General features: G+C 36.4%; 1 protein-coding gene across 5 annotated transcripts in view; it reads right to left on the bottom strand.

Annotated features, from left to right (window-relative positions):
• The window catches only part of KIF16B (kinesin family member 16B), a 162,571-nt gene that overhangs the window by 73,612 nt on the left and 73,537 nt on the right, over positions 1–15,422 (bottom strand). For all 5 annotated transcript variants that reach the window (XM_009282539.1, XM_009282538.1, XM_009282540.2 and 2 more), the window contains exons 13-15: positions 4,211–4,330; positions 3,600–3,651; positions 2,232–2,369 (exon numbers count right to left, since the gene is read on the bottom strand). In XM_009282539.1, the coding sequence (XP_009280814.1) occupies positions 2,232–2,369; positions 3,600–3,651; positions 4,211–4,330 (310 nt within the window). The remainder of the gene's footprint in view (positions 1–2,231; positions 2,370–3,599; positions 3,652–4,210; positions 4,331–15,422) is intronic.

The raw sequence follows: 15,422 nt of genomic DNA on the forward strand, positions 1-15,422 counted from the left end.
ACCCCCAGGTCCTTTTCCGACAGGCAGCTTTCCAGCCACTCTTCCCCAAGCCTGTAGCGCTGCATGGGGTTGTTGTGGCCGAAGTGCAGGACCCGGCACTTGGCCTTGTTGAACCTCATACAATTGGCCTCGGCCCATCGATCCAGCCTGTCCAGGTCCCTCTGCAGAGCCTTCCTACCCTCGAGCAGATCAACACTCCCGCCCAGCTTGGTGCTGTCTGCAAACTGACTGAGGGTGCACTCGATCTCCTCATCCAGATCACTGATAAAGATATTAAATAGAACTGGCCCCAGTACTGAGCCCTGGGGAACACCACTTGTAACTGGCCACCAAACTGGATTCACTCCATTCACCACAACTCTTTGGGAGTTTAAGATAAAGGACAAATTCTAATTGTCAATATTAATTCAATTACCTCTAGAAACCCTGCCATCTGTTCTCAAGAATAAAAAAATAGTCGTAAATTACATTTACACAAAAAGGCCACATTAGCCAGAATTCACAAATGCTGGAAGTAATCTGTAGAAGGAAGTGGTAATTAATTAATATGCCTTTTTTTTTTAAACTCCATGACAGTCTAAAAACTTAACACATTTTCAAATGAACAGTTATTAACGATGAACGGAAACATTTAAATATATCAGCAGTTAATCAGCGTTACCTAAAGCGGATATTTAAGGAGGCTGGCACTTCATGCTGTGAGACTAAATGCTAACATAGCTAGAACACACGGATTGTACATGAGTTGTTAAACTAGTTATTTCATCAGCTTTGCCCACCTGATGTCATAGCGGCCATTTTTCTGTCACACTCAGTCTGGTTACACAGGCTAAAGGTCAGCTTATGCAGTGGGGTTTTTTTTTCCACAATTTAGTATCTCAAAGCAACCCTTTCACCTTCTTTTGAGTTGCAAATTTCTTTAGACAGACAGAAATTCGTGAGGAAAAAAAAAGTTCATGTTTCCACTGTTCACAGTATAAAAATCAAGTTGTTACATACACCTGGAAGAGGGAAATAGCATCCATACTCCTACTTTCTTCTGAGGTACACAGACCTTTACTGCCTTTGAAATGCAGTAGGATAAAGTAAAGATGAGTCATTGCAACTACAATTCTTATTGTTTACAGTGTCATTTGCCATTAGTGTCAGCGTTTCTATTGCTAACAATTTATCGATGGGATTTATCCAAATATAAGGCAAAGGGGGCTGGGCTTTCTTTTTCTTGCCCCAGTATCTGTAACAGAAACAAGTGTATACATCTCATTTTGCATGAAGAAAGACACTTTACAAAATCAACATCCTGTCTCTCCACCAAAACTCCTTACTTTCTGAAAGCAGACTTCTGAAACACTTGTTTGAGTTCAGAACAGATGCAAGACTTTCCTTGTTCAACACTGCATTCTTCCTTTGTTAGAATAAGCTTACTCTGAAAGCTTCTTCCCAGGAATGTAAAGTGACATTGCTTTTCAGCAGCTGAGCTGTGTCACAGCCTTGCTCCTACACAGGTCTTCAGCTCATTGCTAAATGGGAAGATATTTTGGGTGCTCCTAGAAGATAAAACAACCCGAAGCTCTGCTGCAGCACTCACCAGCTTACTTGTTAGCCAGTCTTTTCCAGGCCAACACAATACACCTTTGTTCCCAGCTGTCCCAGCTGCTTTTTCATTTCCAGATTTTGAAGCTTCTATATTAAAATTATAGTTCTCTAAACTTCCTCCATAAGTTTTAGCCTCCCTCTTTTTGTCATTTCCCTACAGCTGCAGCGAACAGATACTCCAGCTGAATCTCCTGCTACACTAGAGGACTTGGCAATTGTGTTAAGTAGGACCGGCCTGAAGCTCGGGGAGGGATGGGGAGGTGTCTCTGACATTATTTAGTCCTATGGAGACCAATATTCTTTTTCTTAGTATCACAGCAACCTAAGCAATCTGGCATGGAGTTCACTTTATGGATAAACTTTGAACGAAATCAAATGGTAACTATCAGTTCATACTCAAGATTATGAAGTGACTTAAATTAGTAAAGAATTCTCTTTCTTTTCACCACATGGTAATTCTTTGACAGAACAAAACCTCCATGGCTCTCCTGATCGTTTTCAGCTGCAGATGAGAAGAAATGGAATTAAAATTAATTAAACAATAACCCCTTTATATACACACAGATTTTTTTCAGTGCTGTTGCCAGAAAGAAACAAAGATGATGTATCAAAAATGACATTACACTGGGTAATACCTTGGTTTAGGTGTGTGGCCTCTGTAATCTGAATACCATTCACAGAACACTGTGCTCCATTCAGTGGTATTAGATTCACAGTACCGTTGAGATTTTCAAAGATGCAATGCTCACTTTCCAAATCAAGGCCATGAAGAACTAAATACAAAGAAATAAAATAACATAATTAGTTTCTTAACAACCAGTAACATTAGCATGCTGATATTAATTTATTAAGAACATATTGCACTACATATTTGAGGGTATCTTTTCTCTTTATTCTGGAGAACATTTTTTTCCTTCCTTCATCACATCCTGCATACCTTAAATGTCAATGCTGTTTATTGTTTTATTATAGTGGAAAGAGAAGTGTGTTGGGTTGCTTGGGTTTTTTTGGTGTAATGTCCTTTCCTCCTATGTTTTAGCACCAGATTAGTAAATGCTTCTTTCCTTCTGATAGCAAACAGGAAAGTAGAATTTACATATTTGTAGATACAAGGGGTTTTTGACCCATTTCTGGGAAATAACAAAGCTTCTTGACCTTAAAGCAACCATGCTTAAATCTGAAAAGACAAGATATAATCCGTAATTGTAGACTAACAAGGATGGCTGAAATAAGGTTCTTATGTTCTATTATATTCAGGCCTTTTATCAATCAGTTATGCTACTTTCTGTCTCTTCTTCAACTAATGTATGATTATCTCTGCCTGTATTGTTTAATGCCACAAAGCAATGCAAGTTCGCTAGTTTCATGAAATTTACATAGAAATTTTAATCCAGGCACCTTTTGACCCACAAAAATATACCAGACTAAGTTATTTGAGACTCAATCTCTCACCTGAGAATTAAAGGATGCAGTTTATTTAATGAAACTGCCTTCAAGCAACATACGTGACAGGGCAGTCCAGGTCTGGCAGTCAGTTGCTTTGATAAGAAGTGAGTAAGAAAATCAGTACAACCTCCTTTTTAACAACTTCCAGAATTTTCTTCAACTCAAAAGTGCAAAGACTGCTTTAGGTATAACAATATAACAATACTGTCATTATGCAAAGATTAAGAGAATGGCTGTGTAGTAATTGTGACAGGTGCTGTATTAAAAAGGATGGTATTTTTACAGGATGCTATTTCAAGAGAAGCAAGAAATAAATTAGTAACAAGTATATGAATATGAATAAAATTTAAGCCCACAAGCTATTCTAGAAGTCATGCTCTCTGAAGCAAATCCCATGTAATTCAGCTCAGATTTTCTAAAAATTAAAATATGCAAGAACATACAGACAACCAACTGAAAAAGGAAAAAAAATTATGAAGCTTTGTTCACATATTGGGATGTTAGAAGAATAAAAACAACTGAAGAAAGAATGTAAAAAAAAATGCCAGATTCCATACCAATATCCTGTTCTGTCACAGCATCTTCTCTGCCAACATACGTTTGGCCCTCCTAATTGAGAGAAAAGCACGTTATTTTCAGCTGAAATCCCCCTCCTCCCCCACAAAGATATAGGTTATCGTTCCACTTTCTCAGAGTAACCTGAACAAAATGTAAGTTTAAACACACACAAAAAAAATCAGGTAGCATTTTTAGAATGCTTTCACAGTCATTATTATTAGCAAATTCAAGTTTCAACTGTCCTGTGTAGAACCATCTTTGTAGTCTTGAGGTAATTAATCTAGATTGGGATTTCAAGTCAAGCTTTAGAATGAGATGAATGAAAAAAACCAATATACATGGGTAGGAATATTAAACACCTATCTCTGGTTAACCAGTTGACCCTCAGGATCAACCTAAACAGAAAATTAACAGATATTTTAATTGAATTGTTGCAACCTCTTAAGAGGTTTTCTTACTATAGTGGAGAAATGCAATGAGTTTTTCTTACTATGGTAGAGAAATGTAATGAGCACTATATTTAGATAGCAAATTAATACTACAATTTGTCCACTGAAAAAAAAACCTCACAACGCATATAGTGGCCATGGAAACACAGATGTGTATTTACCTTCAAGTGGTACAAGATGATACCAGTACTGAGCAGATCATCGTCAATGCCAATGAGATGAGGCAGTTCAGAATCTAACACAACACCTATCCCTTCCTTCCTCAGAGCCAAGGTTTGTTCCTGTAAAGGACAAAAGTCTATTTATTAGGATATGCAAGAAATACCACTCTTCTTTCTTTTTCTAAACCACATTTAATGTAACTTATTCTCTGTAATATCACACACACACAAAAAAAGGGTTTGGGTTTTTTTTTAATGTTTTTTCACATTTTTCAATGCAACCGTTGTATTTCCATTGAGCGTTCCAAGCCTGCCGTTCAGGAAATCTGTGAAGGTGTTATTTGAAAGAAACCAGGCAAACAGCTGAATTATACCAGATAAGGAAGATCAATCAAGAGCATAACAAAGCAATGTTGTCTAAAAGCAAGCTACGTACCACCTTGCATAATGGTAAGGAGAATTTAAAACTCCTCAGAATTCAGTACAGCTAAGGAATAGAAAACTGAAAACTCTTCGGCAATCCTTCAAATAAGTTGAGCCTTGCACAATAAAAACCCCAGACATCTGAAAACTTGGTAAGCCTAAGCAGTTAGACATCATCCAATGCAAGGGAAGCACTGACAACAGTAAATAAATGTAGGAAATATTTGCAGCATATAATTTCAATTCTTCAAAATTCCTTTGGGCAACATTGTACAGCCACCTGTAGGATGAAGCATCATTCAGCAGGACTACAAGTGGGAGACTTCAACCTTGGATAAAATATCCTGTGATGTAGTACTGCTCAGACAGTCTGTGCAATAAATAAGAAATTAATTATGGCTTTGAAATAAGTTCTAGTATTTATAAAGTTTATTTTTCAAGTTGAAACAAAATCCTATTGGCTTCTAGGCCTAGAATATAATGGCAACAGAGACTGTGAACGTGTACACACACTGCCTTTCAAAATGAATGCATTTTTCTACGTAAAACAGCTAAGCCTTTACGAGCCAAGGAAGACTGATAACCCAGGAAGGAGAGGCAACATCAGCAAGTATCACTTCTGCGTATTATAAGGCGCGCGCTTTTCTCCTGGTGCTAGTAAACACAGAAAATAGGTTTTCTGACAGCAGCGTGACTACTCGTTTTCCAAGTCATCAGTATTCCTTCTCCAGAGCCAACCAAGATACTACACTGTTTGTAAGAAAAAACAGATAGACTGTTATATGTATTTTCCCCAAGTACAGCAACTTGACAAATCTGAAAGAAGGAAACAGATGCAATATCCCATTTCCCTGCACAGCACACATCATCATCATCAATACTGTTTAAAATATTATAAGTATGAATACACCTGGGCAAGGCTAGATAATAACACAACATACGAAAGACACTCCAAAACAAAACCAGGAAATCCCGCTCTTGTCATGGATGAATTAAAAAGTTCTCCAGCATTCAGGAAGAAAGAAAAAAGCTGTGATTCATGTTGCCCTGCAGCTCTCTGACATTCAAAATGCACCCAGCTATTCCTTGATGTTATAAATGTGTCACCTCATAAAACCAAAAAATACAGCTTAAATCATCATTCGAGTGAAAAAGTAATTTCAGTCAAAAATACCTATCGCATATTAAATATTTATTGAGTGGCATCTACAGTTATACATAATTTATAATGTTCCCATATGACGTGAATGTTGAAGACTTAAAACACTGAGGACCGGTAGCCACTTACACAACTGCTGGCACCTTTGGCCCAATAGAACTGATAAAATATTAAGAGCTGAACATTTTTTCCCCAGCATAACAAAGCATTTGCCAACATCCCTGACTGAGGAAAAAATAGACATCCCAGGAGGCAAAGAAATTATCACTGGGTGAGAAAAATATCTCACAAACAATTAAGAAGAGAAAAATGATTCTTCATTTTCCAGTCTTTTAATATTTAACACATTTTTACTATATTCAGAAATAAAGCATGTATAATTGTGATTTAAAATAGATGCGTTGCTTGTTTGTTCAGATCTAAAATTAAAGAACAAATTAATTGAGTTTCTCAACCCTTATTTTGTAAATTACTACCATTCACACACAGAATGCATCCTGTTGATGGAAGCATTATAATAAATGCAGCAGACAGTAGCTGCTATTAACTATATTTTTTTTTCTTTAATACTTGCTGTAAATTAGCTTTTCTCTTCGGATACAATTTACTAAAAATCCTGAATCTTAATCAGATATCTGGAGTAACTGCTAAACTTTAATCGTCTAGCTTAAAATTCAATTCCAGATTCAAAAGCTTCTGCAAAGAAGCCTCCAAATGCCAAACTGTGCCCTTTTGCCCCAAACTAAAATCACAGAAACCTCATTAACAATAGATCTTTATTAGTCTCTTCTCCCACAGTGAGAGAAAGAGAAGAAAAAGGCCAGAAAGAAGTAGCCAAATTGTCCCTCTTTCATCCTCAATGGCATACGAAGGATGTTTCTAAAGGAGGACAGACCTCTCTTGAAATAAATTGAAGGTCTGTAAGCTATTATAAGGCAGAGAAATGATTAGGTTTGAGCCATGATTTGATTCACTTTCATTTGTCCAACACAATTTTAAGAAGCAGTGAATCCATAAGCCAAACGACAAGAGCAGGAAAGGTCACTGTCCCTATTAAAAAACCCACTAATTCAGAAAATTTATGAAAACCTCAAGGTACAGTTTAAGCAAGCTGAATGTGCTGCATGCATCTTAGCTTGAATTATCCTCGAACAGAAAAGTGTACACATACTCCCTCAGTGTTTAAGATGCGTTCCTAAACTGTGGCAAATAAAGCAAGCCAAGTATTATCCACAAAGGAGCACTCCAGTTAATATAAATGGCTACTATGTGAAGAAAAAAGTAAAAAAAAAAAAGGTTTTCTTCTTTAGGAGCCGCTAGATCAAGTGCTTATTTGAAGAGTAGAAACTCAGAAAATAATTCTGAGTCAGTACATAAGAAAACACTTTCTTGAGTCAAAGTTAAAATAAAGGGATTATATTGTATATTTAAGTGACGGTCTCTTTGAATTCAGCTCGGACTCAGCAGTCAGAAATATCCTGATATAGTAAATTCATTAACACTTCTGTGAGAAATGTAAGAGCTATTGTGAAGTCTCATCCCTTCTGCACTGATGTATTAAGTTTGCTGTATTAACCAATATGGAGGCATCTCCAAGCTCGCAGCTAAGATATGTTCTGATAGTTTAGGAACAAAATCTTTGTGCGAAGTACTTAGTTGAGCCGTAGAGTTAATCTTCATCGTACACAACTGCCCATGATAAAGAACACCTCTAAGATACGTAGGATTTTTTTAAATCTATTTCTTTAAATGCACACACAAAAATGGAATCACACAAGTTTACTTCCTTAACCAACAGCATATTGAATTAAATTAAAAAAGCCCAAAAGGCATTTCTAACATTCCTTGACCAATCTACCAGTAGAGTGAAACATATTGCTACTACTGGCCTGGCACATATTAAAGAGTAAACGTAATTAGTACGCTGCCCTTTTAACGAACAGAACCTCTTGGAGGAGTTTAATTTCTGTTACATTTTCCAATGCAAAAACTCGATTCTTTTATTTAAATATTGAACAGTTAGCTGCTGGCACACAGTCCTGAGAATACACTGCGCAGACACTTAACATTATGTTGGCTAAGTAAATTGTCCAGATGTCTATATTTAAATTATGCAGAAACGCATAATACCAAATTAAAGAAATTATGGGTAAAAATGTGCAACAGCAAAACTCTTTGCATTAATATTTAACCAGACTATACTAGAGCATATTCTTACGCTAACAGGTACTTTGGGTGCATTTGATTTCATTGAAAATATGCTATTATATCCTGAGTTCACAAAAATGTCTGAAGATACTCAGTGGCCCGGCACTAACATTAAGCCCTCTATAAAAAAAATATAGATGTAAACTGTACACAAGGGAAATTCTTAACTCTTAATTGGTTTTCCAATAAATATGGGTGAAGCAGCCTCAGCTGGTCACTCCATAATCAAGGTGGGTGAAAAAACCCAGGACTTCACTCACTGAAGTCAGAAATTTATATATTCTCCATCCCAGAATGGCAAAAGATAGGTGACTTCAAATTACAGTTCCATCGCAGAGGTTTTGGACAAATCCAGGACGCTGAGGGTTGTACTACTGAATTACAACAAAAAAAGATATGCCTATACCAGGCCAACCCAGTTCACGTATGAGTGCTCTAAGAGGGCTACACTGCTTGTGTTTCCAGAGTTAACCCTTTCAAAAAAGGGAAAACGAGGCATGACTGCAGGGCGGGACCATGAGGACTGTGTACAAAACCCGAGCGGAAGAATTCCCAAACAAGCAGCGCTCACTTGCTGTTTCTTATACGAGGAAGCAGAAGAGAAAATTATTTTCTTTTCTCCTAAAAGCAGGAGTTCAAAACCGAAAAGCAACCCCTTGTTAAACTGAGGGACACTGCAGACATCAGTAATTTACATAGATGCAAGAAATGAACCGGAGAAATGGTGATAAAAGGAAGGAAGGTACTTCTGGACAAAGACACAGGGTATCCATCACCTCTGGTTCCACGGCTTCAAGAACCTCAGACACAGAAAGCATGCAAAGTTTTCTGGGGAAGGATTGCTATCTGTTTGCCCTGTTTTATATTCCAAAATCAAGTACTGTTGAATAAACCCTACTTCACCTACAGAGCTATTTAATCTGAGCCAGTATAATTTTCCTTTAACAACAGCACAAAGGACAAGAATGTTTGAAGTTTGATTTAAAACCAGATTTCCTAATGTCTTAATGTATATTATCAGCAAATATACTTTAGAGGTTTGTGTTATCAATACAAATTCTGAGTCTCTTTTGACTCCTGCTAATTTTTTACTTTAAAAAATTCTTACAGCAATGAGTTCTTTAGCTACTATGCATAAAAATCAACATAAGAAAACACTTCTCATTCACATTTACTGCTTTTTTGATACAATGAAGTGTTTTTATCCTGTCTTCTGAGGGAGTAAGAAAGATTTACTTTAAACTCAGATTTGTGGTAAGAAAAAAAAAATATATATGTATATCACATAATGATTCATTATGTAGCATTTTCTGCTTTTGGCGAGTTACCTTCCAAGAGATCTGTGTGGAGAAGAGGCAAACATGGAAACAGCACTTCTGACTGAAGAGCAACACCTCCTTTCCTGGCCGCCTCCCCAACTTTTCAATTTGTGAAACCTTCCATAATTCATGACATTTTTGAGAAAACAAGAGGAAAAATTCTTTGGGGGGGTTATTTTTATTGTCTGTCTTTACCTAGCCCTTTTTTCTTCTTCTTAGTTTCTACAAGGTCTAGCCCAACAACCCTATAGACACTGTGTTTTCATTCAGATCATATCCCCTTTAATAACATGTAGCTTTCTGCTTCTTGGCATAAACAAAGTACAGCAATGCCACCAGTGTTATCTACATTCATAGCTTTGTATTTTAATAACAACGTGCACTGCATGCCTTAAGAGAAAAAATTCACGACATTTAATTTGCATTAGGTAGTAAAAACCTGTGTAGATCCACTCACAATCCCGACGATTAAAGAAACTAAACTCCAATGTACCAGCACAAACAATTTTTCACTTAGACTTTGTTAACCTGTAAATCCTTTCTGCATTTAGCTGCAGGTTGTCATCACATTATAAAGCCAAACAAGCTAAATTATAGATCACTGAGGTTTTATAGAATAAAACCCAGGAATAGTTTAGCTGAATAAATTACTAGAGCTTCCATCAAACAATTGAAGCACACAAGCTAAATTATTCTGCAATTTTCCATACTAATATATTGCTTTGACACTGTAACTAAATTATCCAATAATCAGGAACTCAAATCAATAAAATATTGTATCATTGTATGCATCACCTATGCATTCCACAGAAGTCTAATCTATCTTTAAAGTTACAAAATTTTCCAGATTTGTCATTGGGATATGTCATGCTTTTATTATTCCTATATCACCCTCCATACATTTATGCATTTATCTACATTAATCAAATACTCTTGTGAAATATGAAAGCTTTCAGTGCAAATAAAAATACTGTTTATCATCATGTTTCCCCCACCCTTCATCTTTTTAAACAGGGGAATATTTTGCCTACTTAGATGAGACAGACAATCCTCCAGCATGCAATTCCCTTCTTACGTAAGCTTTAAAAAATGCTGTTTGCAACTATATTAAATTCCATATGGTGTTGGTAAACAATAACTGTCCTTCATGAAAACGCCTCTCTAACTTTGCTCTTGGACTTCAGCTTCCACGCAATTCTGCATGACTCGTATAATTGCTAAAGCCTCAAGTCTGATGCAAAACCCGCAAAGCATTTCCATTGCGCGTTCTTTGGTGTTTGAGCAAATGCTTGCAAAGCATCAACCTCTTCCCAAGTCAGAAGTCTACCTAAGAGCTCTGACAAAAGCCAGTCTTCAATTATGCAACAGGATCTCCACCCTTGTACGGAACAGCTGTAGACCATGGCCCCGTTCCATCGCTACATGATTTCTTTTCCCTTCCAAATACAAGCTTTCTAACTGTTGTTTTCTACTCAAAGCTTACTCCCATTATTTGGGTGGTACAGTCCTAATGTTTGGAGAGGTATTTAACGCATTAAAAATAGCAGGATTTAAGAGGAATATACTGCAGACAGACTTCTGTTTCTATTTACAGAAATTATCTGAATAATTCTAGATTTAATTCGTGTGAAGGAAAAGTGCTACATAAACAGATGGACGACTACTCTGAATTTTCACTGCATTGCATGCTAATAATTATATTTACAAAGAAGACACGGCCAACTATTAAAGTTGCACTCACAATATTAAGACGCGAGCATACTAAAAATTTAGCAAAGTTGCCAGTAAGCCCTACAAAACACAAGAAAACTTACTGGATTCGTTCTGTAATTTAAGCAAAATTTCAGGAATTTTACCTCCGTTTAAAACGCCAGCAATGTTCCTCCTACCTGAGGGGAAAGAACTGAAAGCGACTTCCTATGTTACCAAGTGCAGTTCCCAAGTACTATAAAAAATCATTTTATAGATTACACTCAGACTCTCATCTGTTATATAAATGTAAATTGTTTTCAAATATTTGGTCTGAACTTACTAATAGTCAGTTCATACTGGTGTATTTTGCATCGCTATTGACATTCAGCTGAAATAATTCTTTTCCTTCTCCGGCATTTATTCATTGATATAGTTACTGACAGCAGTCACATCCACTCTCCTTACTGTGGTTATACCAGGCCAAACTCCAAGCATCTCCTTTCATATGATCAGGCTTCCCATACCCTGGCGTTTAATGCGTCCTCTCTCAAGGCCATCTTCCTTGACCCTGATGACTTACATGCCATGTTCCCAGTGTATATACAACTTTCCCAGCACGTGTACAACGACACCCCTATTTTCCACTCACTGCACAAAACATCTATCTGATCATTCCAAGATTCCATTTGTCTTTCAGGCAGGCAAACTATCTCATGACAGTAAAGTCTCACGCCACCCTCCTCCCCTTCCACAGTGTATTAAGTTCTTATTAGTCCTGATGCTTTTGCACTGCAAACTGTTTACCATCAATCACCCTTCTATTATTCTAATCCTTAGAGTCATCCCGTCCTCTGTGAGATGCTCTGCTAGACAAATTATGCCTCCCAGCTTTAATATCAGCAAACTTCACCAGTTAACACACCTAAAGAAATTGTTAAAAATGAGCTCCAACACCACCTCCCAAGAAAAAAAAAAAAAAAAACACACACACACCACAAAGAAAACCCCACAAACCACTACTAGCAACTTCCCTCCCCTCCCCGTACCACTGCTTCCATCACATCCTCTGTATAACCACTTTTATTTTATTTAAATTCTAGCCTCCACACTACCTAAATAAGGAAATAGTTTCCTATGTGTCCCAGGGTCAAATGCTTTACCGACATCCACAGAGCTGAGAACCAGTCCTACAGCTGTTTCTAGCAGGGATCACTGACAGATCCAGCACATACTGTGCAGACAAACCAGGACCCGCTAGACCTACAAACGATCACAGACTATAGACAACATTATAAATATTAATTAAATAGGAAATGACTATGTAAAAATCAACAGATTTACAGGGAAGAAGGTAGTTATGATTGTTCCAATTTCTGAAAGACATATGGCAGAAATAAATATACCATTTTAAAAGAGTCTTCACAAGAAAAACATTCCTTAAAATTAAAATCTCCTCACTAGTCTAGCAAATATAAGCCATTCAGGAGGCAACATCAGTAAAGGTTTTGAGTCCCTCCACGATTTACTTCAGCATAATGAACACAGGTCAGAGTAACAGTTCCGAATTGAACATCTGCATTTAGCTTTAAATGTTTAGTTCCACTAGGTAGTATTTTAGCAGACTATTTTTCTTTCATTTCATTTTGAGAATGGAGTTTATAATGACTTTTCTGGTAACTGACAAATCACCTTACTTTTTTCCCCAGAAATAACGTGCTAGGTTTTACTAGGTCAATGACAGCAAATACAAGTTGTCACTTATGTGAAGTTTTTAAGGCAAATTAAAGGACTACTAAAAGGTCAGAAATCGCAAAAAAATATACTCCCTTTGATCTCAAGGCAAATATTTGATAATGCTACAAAAAGACAGAATAAAGTGCCCTTTAAAAACTATCAGTTTGATTTTGTGCACCCAAAGCATAAAATAATTGGTGCTTTAAGCTGGCACAAACGGCATTAGCAACTGGCTGTCCATCATGAAGTGACTAGGATTGTTGATACTCTTCTTTTGTAAAACTGGTAAACTAAACTTTTCTTAGCAACTATACACATCTTCCCTTAATTCAAATTCCAGTGAAATAAACCCTATCTAAAAACAAACTCAAATTCTATCATTAACAGTATACAAGATATGTATATGTACATATAAATAAAAGCCATATACAAGATATGTATATGTACATATAAATATAAATAAAAACCATATACATAGTATACTGTCAATTGACTTGAATTCTCTAAATTGCAGCATTTAGAGTACGATTGAAAGCCAGGAGAAGAGACACAGGAAATGCCCATGCCCTTTAATTACATTTAATGAAACTACGGTTTATGTCACCATTTTAACAATGACATAAAAACAAACAAGTCATTCTAATTTGCAATAGCCCAATATAGTAATTTAACTGCTTTAAAGAACAGCATAAGGGGACGCCACATGCTTGAACTGTAATCGTAACAGACGACCTCAATTTTAATTAGAAACAATAATGAATCACATGTATAGACGCCAAGCAAGATAAAAGCAACCATAGGAAAAAAAAAAAAAAAGAGTAGGTCAAACAAAGAGGATAAACACGTATAAGATGGGGGGAAAGGACAAGATGACAAGAGTATAATCCCCAAAATATACTCACAAGAAACATGTACTGTTTGTATCAAAGGGAAGTGTCCTTTAAAAATTAATTAAGTAAAACCAGCCTATACTGCAAAATCAATAATCTGGCATCAGTCCCTAACACCAAGGCCAGAAGAAATGTCAAATCGTGGAAGAAAAAAGAAAGAAGAAAAAACCCACCCAAAAACTTAAATCATATTTCATAGCCAAGATAGACATTCCAAATATTGACTGAACTGTAAAGTTCCCATCACATTTTTTATAAGTACAGCTAAAATTGAATGGGAAAAAAAACAGAAGGGGGGAAAACTCTTGCAATCTATGTAATCTAGACTACAGTATATTACAGCATTCTTGGCAGACTGCAGTTTTGCAGATTTGAGTATTTTTCAAATATAGGGCCCATTTAGCCAATGAGAGTACCTTAGCACAGCTTTGCCAACTACTACCAGAAAGTAACACTTCCTTTAAAGATACAAACCTGCTGTATGTTTTGGGAGAAAATGCAAAGCTATCTACCCAAACCTCAAGAAGCAAGCACTGACCTTTGCACTTTGCCGATTGATTTGAACCCTAACTTGGATAGCTGTCATCTTTTTTGCATTCTCAGAAAAACCTCCAGGGGACTACTTTTTGCCAGCTAATACAAAATCATAAAAAAGAAAGTCATGTTCACCAAAGGAGGCGTGACATTTGTTATATTTACATACTGTAAAAAAATGAGGCAAGTTTTTCTTCTTCAGCGGCAAAGCTTTACATTATTTTTATAACCCTACTGAGATTTGAAAACATTAGTGCGCAAATGCTGCGTATGATGGCAACCTTGCATCTCACCTGAATTCTCAGCAACTCCTGACAGGTACTACTGCACCTCAAAATTATAGATCTAGTGGAGGTAACTCATCCCACTACGTAAATGAACTTAAAATAAAAGATGCACTGATATGGAGTACAACGTAGCACTTTTCAATGACTTATAATGACTGGCAAGTAAATATCACCAGCCACAACAGACGGAGGGCAAGTCCACTCTTTCAATCCTAAGCCTTTGAGGCAGCCAAGACACTAAGAGTTTCATATTTTCAGAAGTTAAATAAGACCTCATAATGGGTCTAATTTTAACTATTTCAATAAAAAGCAAACTAGGTGTTTGAAATATTCACTTAATTGCTTCATTAACATAAACTGTCAGGAGCAGATTAAAAATACCTTTTAAAAACATTGCCAAGCAGGACTATGTGACATTGAAGTAAGCTTGAATTTAACATGTACAATGTCCTTTCTTAATGAAAACCAGTTGACAGGTGGATTAAAACTAAAAAGATCACTAGTAAACAAAAGCTTACGACCTCTGAATACTACTTGTTGAGTTCAGGACAAACTTTGATATTAGTAAACCAATATCAATCTATGGCATTAAACATTTAAATAAGTAATTTTAAAAATAGAGAAAACTTTTAGATTTCCTACCGAAAAGCAGCTTATACTTGGACAAAACTACAGAGATTTAAACATAAAACCAAATATAACCACAATCTCTCCCAGGCATATTTCAATTAAGTGCCTTAATGAGTGTCTTAAATTCAGCTAATCAATTTAGGTCTTCAGAGACTGGCAACTTTAAAGGAAAACGGCCAAAAGAAAATTCCTCAGGAAGAAACTCTCTCAGATTTCCCTGGCTTAGGGATACAATAAGATACAATTTCCCTGGGTTAAAGGAATCTTTAACCTTAATATCCTCCTTTGCCTTTCTGCTATGCTCCCTATATATATATATATATATAGAGTCATATA

Source organism: Aptenodytes forsteri, unplaced genomic scaffold, assembly GCF_000699145.1.
Source record: "Aptenodytes forsteri isolate BGI_AS27 unplaced genomic scaffold, ASM69914v1 Scaffold5, whole genome shotgun sequence".
NCBI classification, from domain to species: Eukaryota; Metazoa; Chordata; class Aves; order Sphenisciformes; family Spheniscidae; genus Aptenodytes; species Aptenodytes forsteri.